Source organism: Megalops cyprinoides, chromosome 23 (assembly GCF_013368585.1).
Source record: "Megalops cyprinoides isolate fMegCyp1 chromosome 23, fMegCyp1.pri, whole genome shotgun sequence".
In the NCBI taxonomy this organism is placed as follows: Eukaryota; Metazoa; Chordata; class Actinopteri; order Elopiformes; family Megalopidae; genus Megalops; species Megalops cyprinoides.
Window position 1 is genome coordinate 1,253,908 of NC_050605.1, and position 23,222 is coordinate 1,277,129.

The 23,222-nt window shown below is 42.3% G+C and overlaps 1 protein-coding gene across 1 annotated transcript in view; it reads left to right on the forward strand.

Moving 5' to 3' along the window:
- LOC118770402 (ubiquitin-conjugating enzyme E2 N) overlaps positions 1-22,909 on the forward strand; it is a 33,118-nt gene extending 10,209 nt beyond the window's left edge. The window contains exons 2-4 of the mRNA XM_036518047.1: positions 20,692-20,938; positions 21,149-21,289; positions 21,655-22,909. Of these exons, the coding sequence (XP_036373940.1) occupies positions 20,692-20,938; positions 21,149-21,289; positions 21,655-21,701 (435 nt within the window). The 3' untranslated portion in view covers positions 21,702-22,909. The remainder of the gene's footprint in view (positions 1-20,691; positions 20,939-21,148; positions 21,290-21,654) is intronic.
- Positions 22,910-23,222: the final 313 nt, after the last annotated feature.

The following is a 23,222-nucleotide window of genomic DNA, read 5'->3' on the forward strand; positions in this document are numbered from 1 at the left end:
AATTACACAGTACAATGGATAGTCTTGTTCTGGAAAAAAACTACAACTATTTGGCAGATTTTCAGTTTTACACCCAGTACGAGAGGAAAGTTGATTGACGTGGAAATGGTCAAAGAAATTTTTGTTAAAAAGCACACTTGCATGTCTGCCATCCTTAGTTTTCAAGAATGAGGTCAGGTAGTTTACTCAACATCATAAACAGGTGGATCGAATCAACAGCTGACCTGTCATCTTGCTGAAGAAGGTTTGAGATTGTTTCATATTTGCAAGTTAGTCTAGTGTAAATAATGTAACATTTTAGTGATAAGTAGTTTAGTGATAAGTGAAAGGCTGTCACCCTACAGCAAAGTTTGTAATTAGCAACCATTCTGCCCATCTGGACTGCTCATTTTGCCTAAAGCCTGTGTGGTATATAAAAGCTTTCATTTAAATCCACAACAAAATGCTTAACAAAAGCACAACATATTTTTGAACTGAACATCAGTTCAGTCACACATCGATGGTTTCAACTGAAGAACAGGGTCCCTGTATTGGTCTAGAAGGTCTGGGAAAAATATGGAAAAAATGAATGTCAGAATGAATAAATGAAATGTCAAAAAAGTCAAGTCTGTGTCAGAATCATGTACAGAAAGCTGTTTGTAAGCGTGTAGAATCTTTGATAAAGAATGCAATCTGTGTTGCTCCTACCCTTAAAAGGTTTCACATTAGTCCTCTTGTCAAGGTCACCCTTTTGTCTATTATGCTACAGCAACCATTTATGGTCACAGAGCAGCACTCTCCTCTAGGGATGCAATTAAAGATTGCATATCTGCAGTTGACAGTGTCTGTCTTTACTGTGAACAGTCTACAACATGGACTAACAGGTTTCTAGGACTGTGTTTTCATTACCTTACAGCAGCCTTGTGCCATTCTATGTAAAACAGCCTGTGATAGATTGAATACCTTGAATGTTGCATAACAGGAAGCATTTGTTAAGCTGACTTGTCAGATGTATAGCTGCAAAAATGTTGTTGAACATTTCTTTTAAATTTCCCATTACTGTTTTCAATTTTTTTTAATTGTTAAAAGTTGCATTATTGTTTTAGGCACTAGCGCCTGTGGAATTGCAAAATTCAATAAACGCTATGGCCATAGCTTAATTGAATATAATTTAATGGAATTGCATGTAAAATATGGATTCAGTGTTTCCCACAGGTCTGAAATACTTGTGGTGGTAGCCGGGGGAAAGGGCTGGCATTACCTGCTGGTACAAAAATGGTCTACTACATGTGAGAAACAAAAAATATGTGTGACCTTTTTGAATTTATTGAATATTTCTGTTAATTGCACATATTTCACAGATCCAACCCCCCCAACCCTCCCCTCCATCTACCCACATGGGAAGAGTAAGACAAAGTAAAAAAAAATTAAGAATAAAACACTCTTTAATGTGTACAAAAATGGCACTGTTTGTCAGAGCACTTAATAGGGGTGGGACAAAATATTGATACAGGAAGATATCATATTACTTCCTTTTGCGATATGGTATTGATACACTGGTGCCAAATATGTATATTTTTATTAAAACATGCAGGCGCTCTAAATGGATTCCCCCGCCAATTTGACTTACCAGAGTCACTACTTCATCACTCCTCGTGATGGCGCTTATCAAATGAAGGAGGGTAAATTTGCGGTGAAGATATGCGCAAATCTTCTCTCTGTCCTCCCTAGAAATGAGACCTATGCAACTCAGTTTCAGTAAGTAACGCTGAACGGTTTGAATGGCAGAGACTGTTGTTTTATATAAGTAGCTAGCTTCAGTTGAGTAGTTAGCCAACTTGGCTAGGTAGCTCCTACTTACAAAATTGTCTAAATTAAAAGGTACTCTACAATTGTATTGCTAGTATTCTGTGTGATTATGCATTCAATTCAGTTTTATTTGTATAGTGCTTTTTACAACACGAGTTGTCACAAAGCAGCTTTACATTGTTCCCAGGCCTGAGACCCCCTGAGAGCAAGCCTAAGGCAACAGTGGCAAGGAAAAACTCCCTAATTTACAGGAAGAAACCTTGAGCAGAACCCGGCTCAGAGGGGGAGCCCAACTGCTTCTGGCCAGCACTGGGCAGATAGAACTACATAGAATACTTGAAATTGTACAATGTAGTTTACTTTGGTGTCGAGGAGCGTAAGATAGGGAAGTCCACCTACATCAAGAATCGCAGGGCAGGCAAGATCCATCAAGTGCGGAAAGAGCTGTGGATACTAGCGAAACAGTTCAAGGTAGCAGCTGAGGAGGAGAAGCCACCTCTCGTTGAGCTCCGACACACCATCAGAAAGAAGCTCATGACCCTGCAAAGAGCTGAAGGGCACAGGAGATGGAGGATGGAGAGAGCTAGGAAGCGAAGCTCCTTCTTCGCTGACCCCTTTGGCTTTTGGTTATGACAAAAGCACAGCGGGCGTCTTGATTGCTCCAAGGAGGAGGCGGACCATTTCCTGCACAACACCCTGAGCGATCCAGACAGAGAGCAAGAGCGGGGACCGCAGAAAGCCCTCTTGGATGTACAAGCCCCCCTAGTGGGGTTCAATACGTTAGAACTCACCTAGAAGGAAGTTTAGGCAGTGGTAACAGCAGCCAGAGCTAGCTCTGCTCCAGGTCCCAGTGGAGTACCCTACAAGGTGTACAAGCACTGCCCAGAGCTCCTTAGGATTCTCTGGAAGTTGCTGTGAGTGATTTGGCGAAGAGGGACTGTGGCAGATCAATGGAGGCAGGCGGAAGGTGTCTGGATTCCCAAGGTAGAGAAGTCGACCAAGCTAGAGAAGTTCAGATCCATCTCACTTCTCAGTGTGGAGGGAAAGATTTTCTTTAGCGTCCTATCCAGAAGGATGACAGACTACCTCCTAAAAAAAGTACATTGATGCAGCAGTACAGAAGGGCGGCATTCCCGGAGTGCCAGGGTGCCTGGAACACACCGGAGTGGTCACCCAGTTGATTAGGGAGGCACGAGAAGGGAATGGAGACCTGGCGGTGCTTTGGCTGGACCTCGCCAATGCATATAGATCAATCCCCCACAAACTGGTAGAGATCACCCTGGACCGACACCACATACCAGGCAAGATCAAGGATTTCATCCTGAATTACTACGGGAACTTCAGGCTCAGAGTTACATCGGGGAGCTTAACATCCGACTGGCACCGGCTCGAGAAAGGGATCATAACTGGCTGTACCATCTCAGCTATCCTATTTGCCCTCGCCATGAACATGGTGGTCAAGGCAGCCGAGATGGAGTGCAGAGGCCCCCTGTCTAAGTCTGGAACCTGGCAGCCCCCCATCAGAGCCTTTATGGACGACCTGACTTGTCACCACTACATCAGTGCTTGGCTGGCTGCAGGTGGATCCTTCAGGGCCTGGTAAAGCTCATCTCCTGGGCCAGAATGAGCTTTAAACCAACAAAATCCAGGTCCATGGTCCTGAAGAGAGGAAAAGTGGTGGACAAGTTTCACCTCTTTGTGGATGGCACTGTAACACCATCTATCACTGAGAAATCAGTCACTAGCCTAGGCAAAGTTTTTGACTGTAGCCTCAGGGACACAGTGTCAATCCAAACCACCATCAAGAAGCTTGAGGCTTGGCTGTCCACTGTAGACAAGTCTGGCCTTCCCAGCAGGTTCAAGGCATGGATTTACCAGCATGGCATCGTGCCTCGTAACCTCTAGCCTCTGCTGGTGTACGAGGTGACTATGTCTACAGTAGAAACCCTGGAGAGAAATATCAGTTGCTACCTCCGTAGATGGCTGGGTTTGCCACGCAGTCTCAGCAGCGCAGCGCTGTACGGCAGAAGCAACATACTCCAGCTCCCCATCAGCAGCTTGGAGGAGGAGTTCAGGGTGTCCCGTATAAGAGAGGCATTAGTCTATTGGGACTCCAGTGACCCCAGATTGGCATCAGCAGGCATCATGGTGCGCACAGGCAAGAAGTGGAGAGCTCAAGAGTGGCTTGAGCTGGCGAAGTCTCGGGTGAGACACAAAGCTCTGAGGGGCATAGTGGCAACTGGGCGAGCAGGGTTGGGAGCCATCTCTCAGCCATGGTACAACAAGGCCCATGGCAAGGACAGACGCCACCTAGTCCTGCAGGAGGTGCGGGCAGGTGTTGAGGAGGTGAGAACCAGCAGGATGGTGAGCATGCGGCAGCAGGGGCCGTGGATGAGGTGGGAATGAGAGTTGGAGAAGAAGCTGACCTGGACTGACATCTAGCAGGCAGAACCACAGCATATAAAGTTCATGATCCAAGCTGTCTACGACATGCTGCCTAGCCCAGCTAACTTGCATTTCTGGGGCAAGAGTGACTTTCCAACATGTCCTCTCTGCCCTGGAAAGGGCACTCTGGAACACATTCTGAGCAGCTGCCCAACAGCTCTTGGAGAGGGCCGCTACTGCTGGCGGCACGACCAGGTGCTGAAATCAGTTGCTGAGGCCATCTCCAGTGCAGTGGTCAACAACAGGCATGTCCGTAGTTGGAGAACAATTTCTTTTGTAAGGGCTGGAGAGAAGCTGCGTCCACAGCTGACACCATCAGCCTGCTCTCATCGGCATCAGACTGGAAACTGCAGGTTGACTTGGGCAGGCAGCTCAAGTTTCCAGAATACGTGACACCAACCTCCTTGAGGCCAGATGTGGTGCTGACATCCGCTTCTTCTAAACAGATCCTCTTACTGGAGTTGACAGTCCTCTGGGAGGAACGCATGAAAGAGGCCAATGAGCGTAAGCGGCTCAAGTACCACAAGCTGGTAGAGGAGTGCCGAAGGAAGGGCTGGAAAGCGTGCTGTGAGCCTATAGAGGTGGGATGTAGAGGCTTTGCTGCCCGCTCCCTGTGCAAGATCTACACCCTTTTCGGTATCACAGGAGCTGCGAAGAGGAGAGCCATCAAGTCCACCACAGAGGCTGCAGAGAGAGCCTCTAAGTGGATTTGGATCTTTAGACTAACATTATGGCAGCATAACTAGGGGACAGGAGGCAAGGAACTGGCATAGTCATGAGGGTGGCCCTAAGGTAGTCAACACCAGTTCATGGCACAGAGTCCATGTCATGACAGCAATGACCACTTAGTCCACCAGAGACTCTATGATCCACAACCTCCCAACTCCTCAAAACTACTTTGAAGTGCAGCTTGGCCTCAGAAACGCCTCTTCATGCTCACGATCATCCACACACACCATCACCACATCAGTGGAGACCGGAGAAAGGGCGTATCCAGTAAAAACATTGTACTGATGGTGTGGGGTTGTGTAGCCCTCTAATACAGAAACTAGACTGAACAATGCAACCATTACAAGCTAATCCAGGTAGATCATGACACATAGGAGCTTGTTATCATGTCCCTACAAGAAATAACGAAGCCAGCTGATAATGGGGAAATAGGCTACTCAATTGAATTGTGTTCTCAATCCTCCTCCTGGAGGCCCACTGTCCTGCATATCTTCTGTCTATCCTTTCTCCAAACACCTGATTAGTGTGATTAACATGCTCTTGATTAAATCAGGTGTGCTCAGCTAATCAAAAGCGCCACGTCCACATACTGATCCAGATTCCATAGATGTTTTTATGAATTATAAATATGTAGCCTGATAATGCAGTTTTAAGCCCAGTTAGACATACAGGCGGAGTGCTGGACCATTAGTCTGCAACTGAGTGAGCTAGTAATGTTAACAGTTGGCTATCAACTCAACATGTCTTTAGTTTGGAGATATTTTAGTCCTGAAACACAGAAAAGCAAGACAGCAAGTTGTGCTGCATCGTATAATACTAGGGCTGTACCCAACTCAGAATTTTCTCAGTCAAATCGGATTTGGATGTTCAATATGAAGATTCATCTATTTGTTCCTTTTTTCATATATACTATCTGGCAATCTGAAAATCCATTGGCATTTTGACCACATTAACATAGTCAAATGCAACAGAGTCATGGGAATATATTTTTGAGCATTTAACTCATTTGCGTGTAGGGTCACACCGCTGTGGTTTGCCGTTTAGCGCGTATGCTAAAACCGGTGCAGTTACAATGCTAGAATGCTAGATTCGAGCTAATTTTAGCTTTGAGGCAACAGCGATTTAACATTAAAAAATATAGCAAATGCTAACTGAAAACTATGAGCAGCTTAACACTAATGAAAACATAATGAGCCATGTAACATAACACGGGTGACATAGCATAAAAAATAAGTTGCGTGCGAAGGGGTTAAACTACAGTTCAAATAAATTGCTTTGGAATACATTTAAATTTAATGCATTTTTGGGCATTTTTTTGCCCTTTTAATAAGAAGTGCTCTGTGGTTTACTACAGCCTCATGTAACCTAACACATAACAACAACAACAACAATAATAATAATGATAATAATATTCAAGAAAAAAGAGCTCTGGTATCGGTATCCAAATTTGGGTATCGGATCAGACCTGAAAAAATGGATCGGTGCATCTCTAATAAAAAATGCTAAAATGGGTTGCCAAATATACTTTGGCAGCCGTTAATATACCTGGGCGGCCCACCTAAGTAAAGTCTATGTGTGGGAAACACTGGGATTTGTGAAATATATCTGCATCATGCTGTCTGTCTGGTGACACTATTTGTCACTAATGAAGCGATTTGCTGACCTATGAAAATGAAAGACAAAAATCTGTAAGTTTGGTTGATGAAAATATGTCCTAGGGAAAATGTCTGTGATCCCATAGCATTGCTGTACACTGACAACATGTTCAATAATAATTCAGCTTTTTTGTTCATTATTATGGGAAACACAATTATGCAAACTACTCAATCCTGCCTCTGCAGCAAATTAGTCGCTGTGAAAAAGGGGGACCATTGGACTAGATAGAGGTACTTAGCTTTCTGAATACTTAAATAAAATACATTTAGCTGTTGTGGAAAAAGAAAAATATGTAATATTTAAATGAAGAGAATCGATACTTTTAGTCAAAGCCTACAATTTCAAACACTCAGCTCATGGAGGTGCTCTGCCTTCGATCAGAGGATTTGTTTTCTTAGTGGTTTTTAATGTTGTCTTGTTTAGAGTGAACTGAAGCAACAGATTAGTTTGGGTGCAGAAAGACAGGTAGACATCATCAGGTCAGTGTATAGTAAGATTATACACAGTAGAATAGCCAACAGGCTGATGTTAAATGGGCTCAGACTTACTACTGTAAGTTATTTAGCATGCATACTAATAAGCTGCTAGTTAGCTAGTTACTGTGTTGAAATGCAGTTCTAAGTAGGTGACGTTTTTTTTTTTTTACCTATAACAGCTAGAGCCCAACCGATATAGGATTTTTAAGACCGATACCGATTTCGATATTTGAGGATTTAAAAATCCGATAATGATATATATTGGCTGATATTTTCTTTTAGAGACGCATAACATAAACAAAGATTTTCCCTAACATTTGTTATGTGTAGTCATTTAAGAGTCCTCACCAAGATAACATGACATAATGCAGTTTAAAAATAAACTTGTTTTATTGTCATAAATAGTACTTTGAACAAAAGTACAACAAAATATATTAAAGTTTGGATAAATAAGAGTCAAATGTATAAAAATACAAAAAAGTTAAAAAAAAAAATATCATGCCATCTTAAATTATGCAGTAAACTGATAGTGACCTAGAGTAAACACTACTGTTGAATGCATATAATACTACATGACTGTCTGCAATGAGGACTTGCGACTTTGGGATTTCTCTACATGTTTGAAAGCTAGATAATTTTGTTTGGCTACCAAGCCATGTTACTTACTTGTTCAGCTCACGTGTATTTACGTATCCCCTCTGGTTTAACCATTTTGCACGTAACTTATTTTTTATGCTATGTAGCACGCGTGTTACCTTGCATGGTTCGTTATGTTTTCATTAGTGTTATTAAACTTCTCATAGTTTTCAGTTAGCATTTGCTATTTTTTTTTTTAAGAGTCAAATCGGTTTCCTCAAAGCTAAAATTAGCTAGAATTTGTCCAATCTAGTGTTCTAATCGCACCAGTTTTAGCATATGTGCTAAATTGCTAATCACACTGGTGTGACCGTACGCACGAAAGGGTTAATAATTTCCAATGCTCCGACTGTAACTACAGACATGCAAGTCGCATATATATTCACCATTGCTTCATTTAGGCAGAATAAGTTAAACGCAATAGTTTAACTGCTCATTAATGTTAGCGGTCTTCCACTCAAAAACATGGTATTAGGTAGCTTTGTGGGTAATCTAATTTAGCAATGGACAGTGTTATAAGCTGCTGTAAGCAATGTTGCCAGAGAGTTTTTAGAAGTGACAAGGGAGAAATGATAGGACCGTTGTTTGTTTACTTGCTAGTTTTGTTTACTGACTAATCAAGTCAACAGCTTAGCCTACACGACTCAACTACCATAATGTTAAACATAATTTTGATGTTTGACTGACAGTACCGGCTTTCACATTACTGCAGCAAAACCAGGCATGGCTGACATGAATGTTGTCAGGCTTATTTAGGCTAAGAGGAGAAGTGATGGGGGATATTTATTATTTAAGTAAGGTATTTCTCGTGACAATTATCAACTTACCATGAACACAGATGATCTCCATTGTGGGCTACTATGCTTGGGTCAGCAGATTGTTGTGATTTGTGGCGTTCCAACCACATGTGTTGCCAGTGGAGTTGCAGTGTGCCCTCTGGTGGACAAACTACACAACAACACTCATAACATCGTTGAAGGATCCATCTTCCGTCTCTCCGTTTCTTTTTTAATTGTCATTTATCAGCAATTATAAACACTGATACCAATATATCTGCAATTAGCTCATATCGGCCGATAATATCGGCACGCCCATGTAACACCTCTCTTTGAATCCCTCCACTGGCTACTGGTTGCAGCAGGGATCAAGTTCAAGACCTTGTTCCTAACCTTTAAGGGACTTAAGGGATCAGCCCCCTGATACATACAGGACATGATCAAGGCCGACAAGCCAGTAAGAGTGCTGTGCTCTGCTACCTCGGGTTGCCTCTGTGTCCTGAAATACAAGGGCAGCATCTCTCGGGCCCGCCTCTTCTCAATCCTGGCTCCGCACTGGTGGAATGAGCTTCCTGCTGAAATTCGTCAGGGCTTGAATTTCAGTGCGGGATTGGAGATATTGTACATAATTTCATTGACTCCTGCAAATCTAGCACTAATAAGGTGGGAAATTCCCGCACACATTTACGGCGGTGTCTTAAGATTTGTTTTAACCAAACACAACGCGAAATTTACAAGCAACACGAATGCATGAAAAGTCAATGGCAGGAGGCAAATGGGCGGAGTTAATCGCGGCATAACTGCGAGCGACGCGAAATGAGCGTTCACTTGAGTTAAAGAAATGTTCAACTCAAGCGAAAATTTCACCTGGCGAAAGCCAATCACCTTCGAGTAGGGCTAGAAGCCACGCCCATTTCCAAAAATATATATATATTTATATATTTATAATATTTATTATGAATAATGAAACTAATAATACACCAGAAATTAGCCCTGCAACCTTTTGAGAGGCAGGTAAAGCCTTTCTTAGGGAAAATATTATCTCATATGTTTCTGGTAAGAAGAAGGCCACTCTAAGGAAACAATTGGATTTGGAGAAAAAAGTGATGACTCTAGAAAATGAGCTAAAAAACGTACCCTCTAGAAATGTATTTAAAGAACTACTTGCTGCTAGGTCAGCTCTAGACCAATTACTATCCGAGGAGGCTAAAGCCTCAATCTTTTTCAGCAGGCATAAATTGTATGAATCAGGCAATAAGCCAGGCCGTTTGCTTGCTAGACTGGTAAAAAATTGATCTGCCTCAAATTTAATCGCTTCACTAAGAGATGGTTCAGGGACAGTTTATAAAACTACTAAAGATATTAATAACATTATAAGAAATTATTACAGTTGTCTATATAGTTTTGATTAAAAAAATCTCATTATATGCAGGACTTTTTGGATAGAATTTCCCTTCCTAAATTGTCCGAAGCAGGCAAAGCTGCACTCTGTGCATTATTACTAAAGAAGAGGTGGTTTTTGCTCTGAATTTTATAAGAATTGTAGCAATGTTATTGTGGAACCACTTTTGAATATGTTTTTGGAGTCTTTTGAGATGGGACGCTTTCCTACATCACTTAATCAGGCTCATATCTCTTTGATTTAAAAAAAATACAAGCCTGCAGAGGAATGCTCTTAACATACACCAATATCTCTCATCAACTTGGATAGCAAAATTCTCTCCAAGATATTGGCTAGAAGTTTGGAGAAATTTTTACCAGAACTGATCAAAATAGATCAAACCGGTTTCATTCTTAAAAGGCAATCCTTCTCAAATATCAGACGCCTTTTCAGCATTATTCAGTATTGTACCCATACTCAGCATAGTGCAGTAGTTATATCATTAGATGCAAAGAAGGCCTTTGATAGAGTTGAGTTTGATTACCTGTTTAAAGTTCTTCACTGTTTTGGTTTAGGGGAAGAATTTGTAAATGGATACAAGTTATTTATTATGCACTACAAGCCTCGGTTCTTACTAATGGTATACAATCCCTCCCCATTCATCTGGGGCGAGGGACTAGGCAAGGTTGCTGCCTATCTCCTTTACTTTTTGCCTTAGCACTTGAACCACTGGCGGAGACTATTCGAACACATGCAGGTATAGAGGGTATTACAGTTGCTCTTTATGCAGATGATATTCTACTTTTTATATCCAAACCTGAATCTTCCATTCCTGTTCTTGTTGATAAAATAAATTTATTTGGGTCTTTCTCTGGGTATAGAGTAGATTATAACAAATCAGAAGTCATGCCGCTGGGTAAATTGCGGGAGACCACTATATTATTATTGCCCTTTCAGCTGGTCCAAGGATGGATTTGCCTATCTTGGTGTTAATGTCTCTCCTGAACTTCAAAATTTATATAAATTGAATTTTGTATCCACTTTACAGTCAGTTAAACATGATCTTGACAGATGGATGGATTTGCTTATCTCTTGGTTTGAAAGGATTAATCTTATTAAAATGAATATTTTGTCAAGACTTCTATACCCATTACAAATGCTCCCTCTATACGTAACTAAAAGGGCGGTTGATGACCTTAATAAGCACTTCTCAACGTTTATTTGGCATAGGAAAAGACCCATTAAAATACAGAAACTACAGCTACAGTATTCTAGGGGAGGAGTTGCTCTGCCCAATTTACTATATTACAGCTGGGCCTGTCATGCTTAAATTATATCTGAATGGATTTGTGAAGATCCCTGTTCTACATGGATTGGTCTAGATTCATGGTATGCTGCACCTTATTCTATTATGAGTATACTTACAGGGGAGAAAACAAAGAAACATCACTGGTAATAAAACACAATGTTATTCTTGGGAGTACATTTAAGGAATGGAGAGATATTTGTAATTTTTGGGAAGAAAATCTTTTCCTTCTTCATTTATACCTCTTATAAAGAACAGAGCATTCCCCGCGGGCTTGGATCATAGTTGTTTTCTTCTCTGGTATAAAAAAGGAGTGTGTTTTGTATCTGATCTATTCAATGAAAATGGTTTATTATCTTTCCAACAAATTCAGTGAAAGTTCAATATCCCGAATTCACATTTTTTCGCCTACCTTCAGGTTAGGCATTTCATTAAAACAAAAGTAATTTTCCCATCTCGGATGCCAATTCAAACTGCTCTTGATGTTTTTTTTTGTCTCCACCTTCCTGTCTCCAACACTTTATCTCCTTGTTTTACAATCTTATTTACTCAAATTCAATTGAAGATACTAATGCTGTGATGCAAGCCTGGAAGAGTGGCCTAGGTGGCAGTCCGGACCCTGATTCCTGGAAGAATGCTTTATTAGACTCGGGTAACATTCTGTAACAAAGCAAGGGAAATGCAGTATAAAATAGTGTTGCGTCTCCACTGATCACCAGTGACTTGTAATAAGATAAACCCAAAGTTTTCTGCAATGTGCCCAAAATGTAAAATCGAGAAAGGAACACTGACACATTTATTTTGGAATATTCTGAAACACTACCTTTAAATTTATCATTACTTTCAACCTGGTCCCCTTTATCCTCCTTGATTAATAATAAAACAAATAATTAACAGAATAATTGACACCAATAGCGTAAATAGAGTAAATGATCATGCTCGCGAAACAGCGCAGATTGTCTGTAGTTTGTATGCTTGCGAAAGCTACAACGTGAAATTGTTTAATTAACAAGCATGGCAATTTGAATAATTCAGTGGCAACTAATCCCAAAGCTTTCTCTTAAATGTTCCACATTATAGCTTTCTTGTGTTACGAAATTCAAATTACAAAATGGAGCTAAATTTAGTTAAATCGATTTAAATTACTGAGAATAAACTTTTAGGTTAGGTTGAGTGCAATGAACAATAACATTTAGTAACACAGACCTCACAAAAGCTGTGATGTATCATGAGCATTTAACGTAATTTAAATCGATAAATGCCATCTTTGTTAAGCAATCTCACATTGTAGCTTTCGCAAGCATACAAACTACAGACAATCTGCGCTGTTTCACGAGCATTATCATTTACTCTATTTACGCGATTGGTGTCAATTATTCTGTGAATTATTTGTTTTATTGTTAATCAAGGAGGATAAAGGGGAACAGGTTGAAAGTAATGATAGATTTAAAGGTAGTGTTTCAGCTTGTGCTTTGCCGAATACCGTATTTGGATTCATCTACACCCCTGTTACATATGGCACATAGATGACAACAAGATTAAAACAAAATTATTACAGCAACGTAAATAGTTCAGAGAATCCCTGTTTTGGAGGTTGGAGGAGAGCGACAAAATGCAATCTGAGATAAGAAGGTAAGACCTGTAGTTAAGCTCACATGTAGTATCACCCCCCCCCCCCCCCCCCCAAGTGTATATATCCCCCCTGTGTGAAGCATTTAAGGGGAGAATTGTGAAAAAGAAAATGTGCAGGAACTCAACAAGAAAGCAGTTTACAAATGAACATCAATTGTAGTGTAGCATTCTTTGTTGTGTTATAAGGAAGAGGACTCCTCTGAAGGTAAGCCACACAAAGATCTACTGTGAATATGCCAAACTACATGTGAATCATCTGGAAGCTATGGGTGCCTCATCAGCAGTGTCTTTGCCATAAAAAGCTTATGTATTTGTTTCAAGGTTAAAATTTCCCCAGGCAGTGTTCTGTAAACCCCACCAGAACCCCAAATTTAACATAATATACTTGAAGACATTGAAACCACCTTGAACCCTTTACCCAATCCTTTTCCCAGATACATTAGAGATATCACACCACACAGCCACATCACACCAACTACCCACATCACAGCCACACAGCACCATTAAATTAATCTCAACTACAAACCCAGGAGGTGGAGCTAGACTGCCCTCCTTTTGAGTTACTGTAAGCATGGGAAAACATTGCTTGATGTGTGAGCAGATCAGCATGTGCTTCACGATGTGAATAATGTGCTGTAGTGGTGTGCACTGGGAAGGAGGGGTCAAAGTGATCAGCTGTACCTGTGTTTGGAGTGCTGGAAGAGAGGGGTCATATTGATGAGCTCTGCCAGTATTTGGAGCCCTCGGAGGAAGGGGGCATATTGAAAAGCTTTGCTGGTGTTTGGCATGCTGGTAGGTTGGGGTCATAGCAGTGAGCTCTGCTCATCTTTTGAGCGCTGGGAGGAAGGCATCAGAGTGATAAGCTCACCTAGTATTTAGCACACTGGGAAGGGGGAGTCAGAGTGATGAGCTGTACCAGTGTCTGGACCACAGGAGGGTCAGGTCTTGGCAGTGAGCTCTGCCAATGTGTGGAGTTCTGGGAGAGTTAGGTCATTGTAACGAGTTCTGCTGGTAGCTGGAGTGCAGGGAGGAAGGGAACGGTCACTGTGATGAGCTCTGCATGTGGTTAATGCAGTGAGAGGGTCGGGTCAGAGTGGTGAGCTCTGCTACTGTTGAGAGCACTGGGAGGAGGGAGTCAGAGCAATCAGCACTGCTGGAGTTGAGAGCACTGGGAGGAAGGGGTTAGAGCAATGAAGTCTACCGGTGTTGGGACCACTATGAGGGAAGGATAGGAGCAATGAGCTCTGCTGATGTCGGGAGCTCAGTGAGGGAGGGGTCAGAGCAATGAGCTCTGCTGGTATTGGCAGCACTGTTAGGGAGGTGTCCTTTACAGCATTGCAGGGTTCTCGGTGCAGCCTTTTGTCAGGGAGTTATCCAAAACACGCCAGGAATGCTGGTCGGGTGGGGCGGTGGTCGGTCATAAAATGCACAGATTCCAGTCCACTTGCTGCATTTACACAGGAGCTGCTCAGTCCTGCTCACCCTCAGGCACTTTCACACGGAAAACTCAAACTCTCACAGTCAGGGTCATCCCGGGCTTCTCTTTAACATTCATGCTGCAGTATTGATTTCATGGGTATAATTCATGGCACACTACGCTCCCAGTCTTGTTACGGTGGGGAGTTATATAATTATAAAGCGAGCACTTATTCATCACCCTCATTTCTGTAAACTATGCACTTAGCAGACACCTTTATCCAGCATGACTCAACGTTCCCATTTTACACATTGTCCCTTTATCCAGTTGTATGCTTACTGAAGGTGTTCAGCTGTGTACCATTTTGACTGAAGGGTACAGCAGTGGCTAACTGCAGTGGACCAGGTCAAAGTTTAAAGGTCAGGTGCATGTACAGCAGCGGTGATAAGCACACTGCCCTAAGATGGAATGAATTATCAGCATCTTTTCTCTTCTGCCTTTCATTACCTTACATTATATTACTGTCATTTAGCAGACACTCTTATCCAGAATGACTTGCAGTCTTATCCATTTATATAGTTGGATATTTACTGAGGCAGTTGTGGGTAAAGTACCTCGCCCAAGAATGCAACAGCAGTGTCCCAGTGGGAAATCGAACCAGCAACCTTTTGTTTATGAGCCCTGCTCCTGCACTGTCTCCTTTCATAGACAGTGCAGCAAGGAACGGTCTAATGGCCACTGGTCTGTGCTGTGGATACGGCTGCCATGCAGATGTGGATTGAATGTCCTCTGATGATTTTTGTCTTTTTGACTCACTGTTTGAAGCAAATGTGTGGCTTGTTTTTAAATCAGTCATCCCGGAAGCAAGTCTTGTGACATTGCTGAACTTGTTCCACTGGCTTCTAACAAGAGCATTCTGGAATCTCTGAAACTGCAGAGATATCACTGTCAGCATGGTATAATACAGTCCACATACATGGGTCAATGACAGATTAGGATTTTGAAAGGGCTATTTGAAAACTAACAATTTAGAATGTTTTTTAGCTTAGCTCAAATATTTGAAAAGTTATGCACATAATAATTTTGATAAAATTTATTATTATTTTGAAATTAAGTTGGGTTTTTTATACCAAGATAACCTGTCCCTGCCCTTATAAAAATTTGATGTGGTGTGACCGTAATATATATTTAAAATAATATTTCTCATTAACATGCATTTTAACAAGGTATTAGTAGTACAGTGAGGTGTTCTGAAAAGGAATTTGCACTTTTTTATATCTGTAAGTAATATCTTCATATTTATCTTCTAACAGCAGTCTCTTGGGTGTTTGTGAAATTTAGAGATTTATTTTTTCTTTAAAACCCATAAAAAAAAAAAAAACTCAAATTCTCTTCGGAAACATTTTATAACAGTTCAGTGAACGTAATGTATTTCATTCAGTTGTATTTCACCTGAAGCATTTCATCAACAAAATAATCACAACCATTTGCTAAGGACTATAATTCATATTATGAGTGTTAAGTTGAAGGTTGGTTGATTTGTAGGGTAATAGTGAGGCAATGAGGGGCATTCCTGTAACCTCAGGCATTTGTGAACTTTGCCCAGTCTAGGCTGGTCAACTTAAGAGAAGGGTTGGCCTGCTGGCTGGGGTTCTGTGATAACAGAAGATGACATCTTGCGTTTGTGCCTAATTGCCAGGAGACAACTCATCATAATTTCGAATACTCTCTTCGCTCATCCAGTAGTGGGTAATGCTTGATCCAGACTTTTGGTTGAGCATCTCATAGAGATCCATTGGAGTCTGAAGCTCACCTCCTCGTTGAGTGTAGGGATCAGCCTCTCTTTATTGCCCCACCTACGCCATCTTGGACACGTTTGCCATGGGACCTTTCTGAATAATTCCATGTTACCTGCATGAATCCTGAGAGGAAAGGCATAGTACTGAGGAGATAAAAGTTGTTTTTATTACGGCACTGTGGAACTGGCCCATGACTAATAATACGTAGAGTAGTGATTTGAAGGAAGGTTGCCCTAAGCGCTTTCAGGATGGGCTCAAGGTGTGCCCACCTTGCTCTTTCATCATGACGGGGGCTGTCAGACAGTGTCACATAGGATTTGGTGCCATGGATAGTGGGGCGCTGTCTTTTGTTTGTTTTTTCTTTGTCAATGGCAAAATGGTTAAAATAGTTCTAAAGCATTATTAAAACATAACTACCCATGTGAAATGTTATGTTCAGTCAAAATTTGCAGGCAAAAGAACTGGTCACCTAAGCAAAATAAGCATTCTTCCCACACAAGGTCATTATGAAATTTATAATCAAAATATGAATTCTTAGATACAACACAATCTTCAGTGTCTTTTTGAGGTCAAACCACACGATGCTCAATTGTGTCAACAACACACCAGCAGTTAAAAAGGTGATTATTTTCCCAATTTTAAAGAGTCATACTGACTTTCTATGTGCCTTCAGTGGTCATTGGCTTGGTGCTGTATGATGTCACTTCTGGTCCTTGAACGCTGTTCAGAATGAAAGTTTCAAAATGGCCTTTTCTTTGTCGGTTGCACCATATGATATTGCATAAAATGATCACTGTCAGACAACATTTATGTATTATGATGGAAATAAAAATGAAATTATGTCAGAGTTTTGCCCAACAATACAAAAGAGTTATGAAGTTAGGCCAAATAGGTTAATATAAAAGCTCAAAAACATATAAAAGCTCAAAAACATCTCTGAACATTAGTCTGTAATTTCTCTCAGTTCCCTGGATTAAATATTCACACTGTGTACCTTGGTGAGGAACATCCCAATCCCTAGGAAATGTGACGGTTACAACCCAGTCTCTAAGACTGTATCCCATAGTGCCTCCCCTCCAGTCTCCACTGCACCACCCCCTCTCCCTTTTCCCTGACATCCACCCTCTCCCTGCACCAGGTGTGACCTCTGCTAAGGCTTCCTTTTATGAATCAAAGATTCAAAACTCACTTTTTACCAAACACAGACTTTTTTCTATCTTCTCTTCCTTCCTCAATCCTCCGTCTCCTCCATCCCCCTCTGATCTCAGTGGATGACTTTGCAGATCATTTTAGCCAAGAGATTGTAACTCCCCCCAGTCCCCACAGCCCTCATCTTTTGGCTCTTCCTCTTCCCTCCCACTCACCACCCCTCCTCTCTCTCGGTTGTCTCCACTTTCAGATATTGATGTCGCTCAACTCATTGTTACATCGACCCACTACCTGTGCCCTGGATCCTATTCCCTCACCTCTCCTGCAGCCTGTTACCCCCAGCCTTCTACCAGTCATCTCCAGTCTGATGAATTTTTCACTCACCACAGGCTGTGTGCCTGCAGCCTTCTACAAGGCATGAGGCATGCCCCTGCTGAAGAAAAGGACTCTGGACGCGTCTGCTGTGCAGAATTATCAGCTGATCTCTCTTCCCTTTCTGTCTAAAACACTTGAAGGAGATGTGGATAACGAGCCATCCTCCTTTCTCTCCTGGAACACCCTTCTTGACCAGTCTGGCTTCAGGGCTGATCGTTCTACAGAGACTGCCCTATTCTCCATTACTGAGGCTCTTCAATTAGCCAGAGCATCCTCCCGCTGTCTTGATTCTTCTGGATCTTTCTGCAGCCTTTGACACAGTGGACCACACTCTACTTCTTTCTACCCTGTCTATGTTGGGGATCGTTGACATCACTCTTCATTGGATTCAGTCCTACCTCTCTGGACACTCTTTCAGGGTGTCCTGGAAACAGTCTAGACCCCACACCCTTTCTACAGGCATCCGTCAAGGCTCTGTACTTGGCCTCTTCAATCTCTTGGCTCTGTCATCTCCTCCCTTGGCTCTTCATACTACTTCTATGCTGATGACACTCAACATTTTCTGTCTTTTCTGCCACGTGACACACAGGTTTCTGTGCACATCTCAGCTTGCCTGAAAGACATTTCACGGTTGATAGAGGACCACTGCCTAAAGCTTAACCTGGCTTAGATGGAGATGCTTTTCATCCTGTTGAGGTCCTCCCTGTTTCAAGACCTCTCCCTCAGCCTAGGCTCTACAAGCATTACCACAGACAGCACTGTCAAAAGCCCTGGTGTATTTATTTTATTTATTTATATAGCACTTTTCATACATGTCTGTAACACAAAGTGCTTTACAGAAAGAAAAAGCTAAATAAAGTGATAACACAAGATATGACAGGGATACACCATACATAAATTCTTATAAAAACTCCTCCACTCTCCCTCTGGCCCCAGGAATACAAAAAACAAAAAAAAACAAAAACAACAAGATAGTAAAAAAAAAAAAAATAAATAAATAGAATATTTTTTTGGTGTAATGCTTGATAGCCAACTGTCCTCCTCCTCTCAGGCTGCAGCGGTGAGTTGGGCAGGCATTTCTTTTTGTACAAAATCCAAAGGATCCGCCCCTACCTCTGTGCAGCTCCTAGTTCAGGCCCTGGTCTTGAAACATGATCCCTGTCTGTACTGGTCCCTCAGTGGTGGAAGGAACTCCCCACAGGGGTTAGGGCAGCAGAGTCACTGGCCATCCTCTGACAAAGACTGAAGACTCACCTCTTCAGGCTTCATCTCGGTTCCACTGGATTCTGTGATCTAGTGACTGTGATGTATGGTAGTATACTTGACTTCCCTTGTCTAGTCAGGTTGCACTTGTTACCTTCTGGTAGTGTTATGCTTACACTCATACCCCTTTTCCACTGCAAACTATGTGCTAGTTCTGGGCTGGTGCTAGTGCCAGTTCGGAGTTGTTTCAACTTGCAAACCTTCTAAGAACGGGTTTGCTTTTCCACGGACTAAACAGCCACATCATTATGTCACTGTATACATCTCCGCTTTCTCACTAGCACCAAGCTAGCAGTGGTGGCTGGTGAGCTGGAAACAGGGGAAGCCCAAACACTACCTTTAAATCTATCATTACTTTCAACCTATTCCCCTTTATCCTCCTTGATTAACAATAAAACAAATAATTCACAGAATAGTCGACACCAGTTGCATAAATAGAGTAAATGATTATGTTCGCAAAACACCGTTGTCTGTAGTTTATGTGCTTGCGACAGCTACAACGTGAAATGAATTAACAAGGATGGCATTTATCGATTTAAATTACGTTAAATGCTCATGACACATCACAGCTTTTGTGAGGTCTGTATTCTAAACGTTATTGTTCATTGCACTCAACCTAACCTAAAAGTTTATTCTCTGTAATTTAAATCGATTTAACTAAATTTAGCTCCGTTCTGTAATTTGAGTTTTGAAACACAAGAAAGCTATAATGCGACACATTTAAGAGAAAGCTTTGGGATTAGTTGCTACTGAATTATTCAAATTGCCATCCTTGTTAATTAAACAATCTCATGCTGTAGCTTTCGCAATAGCACACAAATTCCAGACAATCTGCCGTGTTTCACGACCATAATGTTTCATGAGCATAGTGTTTCACTAGCTTGCTGCCACTGCAAGCTAGCGGGAACAAACAACAAAACAATAAAAACAAGAGAACAGAGCTTTAAAAAACAAACTTGTCCACTACACTTTGACATTGTCAGGTCAGTCAATGGCAATGTTAGAAAGTAGCATGCTAATGTTAGCTACTGTTACCAAGGTTACGGTAGCTGTCTAGCTAGCTGTTGGTCAGCATACATTACCCAAGCAAGCGTAGCTACTAATTTCTCACATCAATGATATGAATGTCGAATGTAACATTGATGTGAGAAATTAGTAGCTCGCTAAACAGCTAAGAAATACATAGTTGACTGGCAACAAGGTGAAACATTTGAAAAATAAAACTGGTTTTTCTTCTTCTTTTTAGGCAGACTAGACGCTACACCAGCTCTGGTTTTTTAAAAATGGCGGTCACAAAGTTTTAGTTGGACACGATAATCCCACCCCCAGCCCCTGATGTAGAGGTTCTTTGTTCTAGACCAGCAAAGAGTTGGTGCCGCTCTCGAGCCAGTTTTCCTGGCCGAGAGCCGGTTCTCTGGCTGTCGAAACGCGAAGAACTGGTTTGAGATTAGGCACTGGCTCCGAACCGGCCCTCAAACTGCCTTGGTGGAAAAGGGGCATCACTGGTCTGGGAGTGTTGTTAGCCTGGTCTTACACTGTTGCTCATTCAACTTGAATGGATATACTTCTTTTGTGCTGGGAGTTGCTCTGGATAAGAGCATTTGCTAAATGAATGCGATGTAATGTAACCACGCTCATCCCTCTTCCCTTTCCCCTACACCACCCTCTCTCCCCTCTCCACTACACCATCCCCTCCCCTCTCCCTGACATCGCCCCCTCTCCCCAACACCATCAGCTTTCCAACCCCCCTCACTACTTTCCTGTAGTAAGGTTATTTATTTATGTGCATGCCTCTTCATGTGTTCATGTAGTCAACATGAAGACCATTTCCTGACCCAAAGTCCTGTGTGTGTTTGTATCCAGGAGACACAGCGCTTGCTGGCAGAGCCGGTACCTGGCATAAAGGCCGAGCCAGATGAAGGCAATGCCCGCTATTTCCATGTCGTCATCGCCGGCCCCCAGGACTCCCCATTTGAAGGAGGGACTTTTAAACTGGAGCTTTTTCTCCCAGAGGAGTACCCCATGGCAGCCCCAAAAGTCCGCTTTATGACCAAAATATATCACCCCAATGTTGACAAGCTGGGGAGGATATGTCTAGATATTCTGAAAGGTAAGGATGGTTGCAGGCTGCAAATTGAATGAGGACTCAGGCTTTTTAATCTCACTCAAAAACATGAGTTGCTGAGATTACTGTCGCTACCTCTCAGTGAGGCTGCTGTTGCTGTTACATTTTCTGCTAAAAAAAATTGCAAATCTCCCTCTCCATTGTCTCTCTCTCTCTCTGTCTCTCTCTCTCTCTTTCCTTTTGTCTCACCTGCAGATAAATGGTCACCAGCCCTGCAGATTCGCACAGTGCTGCTATCCATCCAGGCATTACTAAGCGCTCCTAACCCTGATGATCCACTAGCAAATGATGTTGCTGAGCAGTGGAAAACCAATGAAGCTCAAGCCATAGAGACAGGTTAGCTTGAAGTGTCTCTGTGTGTCTGTCTCTCTGTGCATCTTTGTCTCTGTCTTTGTGTGTCTCTGACTGTGGCCCCTGTAAGTGTGTGTGTGTGTGTGTGTGTGTGTGTGTGTGTTGGGGGGGGTTCAGCACCCACAGACACAGATCCCTCATTCCTGTGCATATTCCAGCCAAGCTCCTAATTAGTCTGCCATTATTAAGATGTTAATTAAAGCCTCATTTAAAGTCAATCAACAGCAATTAGCTGCAGTTTCTTTGTCAAATAGATGGGCTGTTTGAATAGTATTTGCATTTCTCTGTTCTTTTTTTTATTGAAATGATACTTAAGTCATACGTAATTCCCCCTCCTCAATGTCTTCCAGCCAGAACATGGACCAGGCTTTACGCCGGAAACAACATCGAAGTTTAAACATGGAAGGCGGGTGCAAACACAACTCCTCCTGTTCTACCGAGACCTCTTCCTCCATTGTCTGCATTTAAAGGACTGTCTTAGGAAAAATATAAACAAGTAAACAAAAAATTAAAAAGGAAAAAGCCAGCTCCAGACCATTGGTGATTGAAATGCACATTAGCCAATCTTTTGTCTTTGTCTGAATTCACTGTCGTAATGCCTGGGCAGGAGGCTGTCTGTGGGGGTGTGGGCATGGCCCAGCTCTGCTTTAACTCGCTTTTAACTGGCATTGATCTGTCTCAGTGTCTGGGGTTGGGGCCAGGGGTTTCAAACGAGGGCTTCTGTGGGCGTGGGTTTACTTTTTACTGTTTTCTTTTAGCGTTATTTTTTCTTTTCCTTCCTGTGATGCTCTTGTTTATGAAACGCAGCTTATTAGCACCACCTAGATCGTGACCATGAAAGCAGGTATGATTCCTCCCTGTAGATCAGAGCTTTCTGGCCCTCTGCTCAGGGGGCTGCGGATTCCACAGGCCACTGGTCCAGCTCGATGCTTTCACCTGTGCTGTGTCTCCAAGTATCGCGGACCAGTTTAGCTTCACTCCAGCTCTCGGAGCATTAGTGCCCCCTGCTGGCCGGTGGCCCTCGGAGCTGCCAGAGCTGAGTCGCCCTGTAGACAAGCTAGAGAAGAAAACAAAGCTTGGCTTTACAAAAGAGAAAAACGTCTGACTCTGAAACAAAATATGAACTAACAAAAGGACAAAAAAAACTTAAAATGCAACGAAGCTGCCGTCCTTCTCACCACTCTGATACATTCTCAGCATGGCAACCAATGTAGGCCTCTGAGGAAAGGAAGATGCTTTCCTGTCAACGGTGTATTTAAATCAGCTGTGTTTTTGTTCTGTTTGGTAGGGATTGACTTACAGCTTGGGAGTGGTGTCCTACTACAGAATTTCACCCTAAAGGTGCAGGGTGGCATGTGGGAACACTGCTTTAAGGCAGTTTTCATTTTGGGGATGGGGGACTGAGGGAGGGGAGAATGGGGCGGTGATGACAGGGCAGGGGGCAGCCATGGGACAAACTACAAGGAGATCACAAAGGCCTCATGCAACTCAAGCTGTCATCGTCAGCTCTCAGTTTAGTGGCTGTAGTAAAATTCACTGATTGTAAATTCATTCTTTGTATGACCAGAGAACAATGGGTTTCTACTGTCAGAATGGTATGATACAGTCCACATACATACTCTGTTTTTTCTGTAAATAAAATCTGTTGATTAATAAGAGGGATTGCTGTCAGTGTCTTCCTTTGAGTGTCTCCTAGCATTGCACTGTGGGAGTTCTGTTGTTTTCTTTAGTGTTTGCATAGCTGATACTCTCATCTAAGCAGCAATGTGGTGTTGTGCTGAGGTGCTGGGCTTGTAACCAAAAGGTTACCAATAGTAATAATACCAATAATGCTGGTTTGATTCCACATTGGAGCACTGCTGTTGTACCCTTGGGAAGGGTACTAAACCCATAATCGCCACAGTAAGTATCCAGCTGT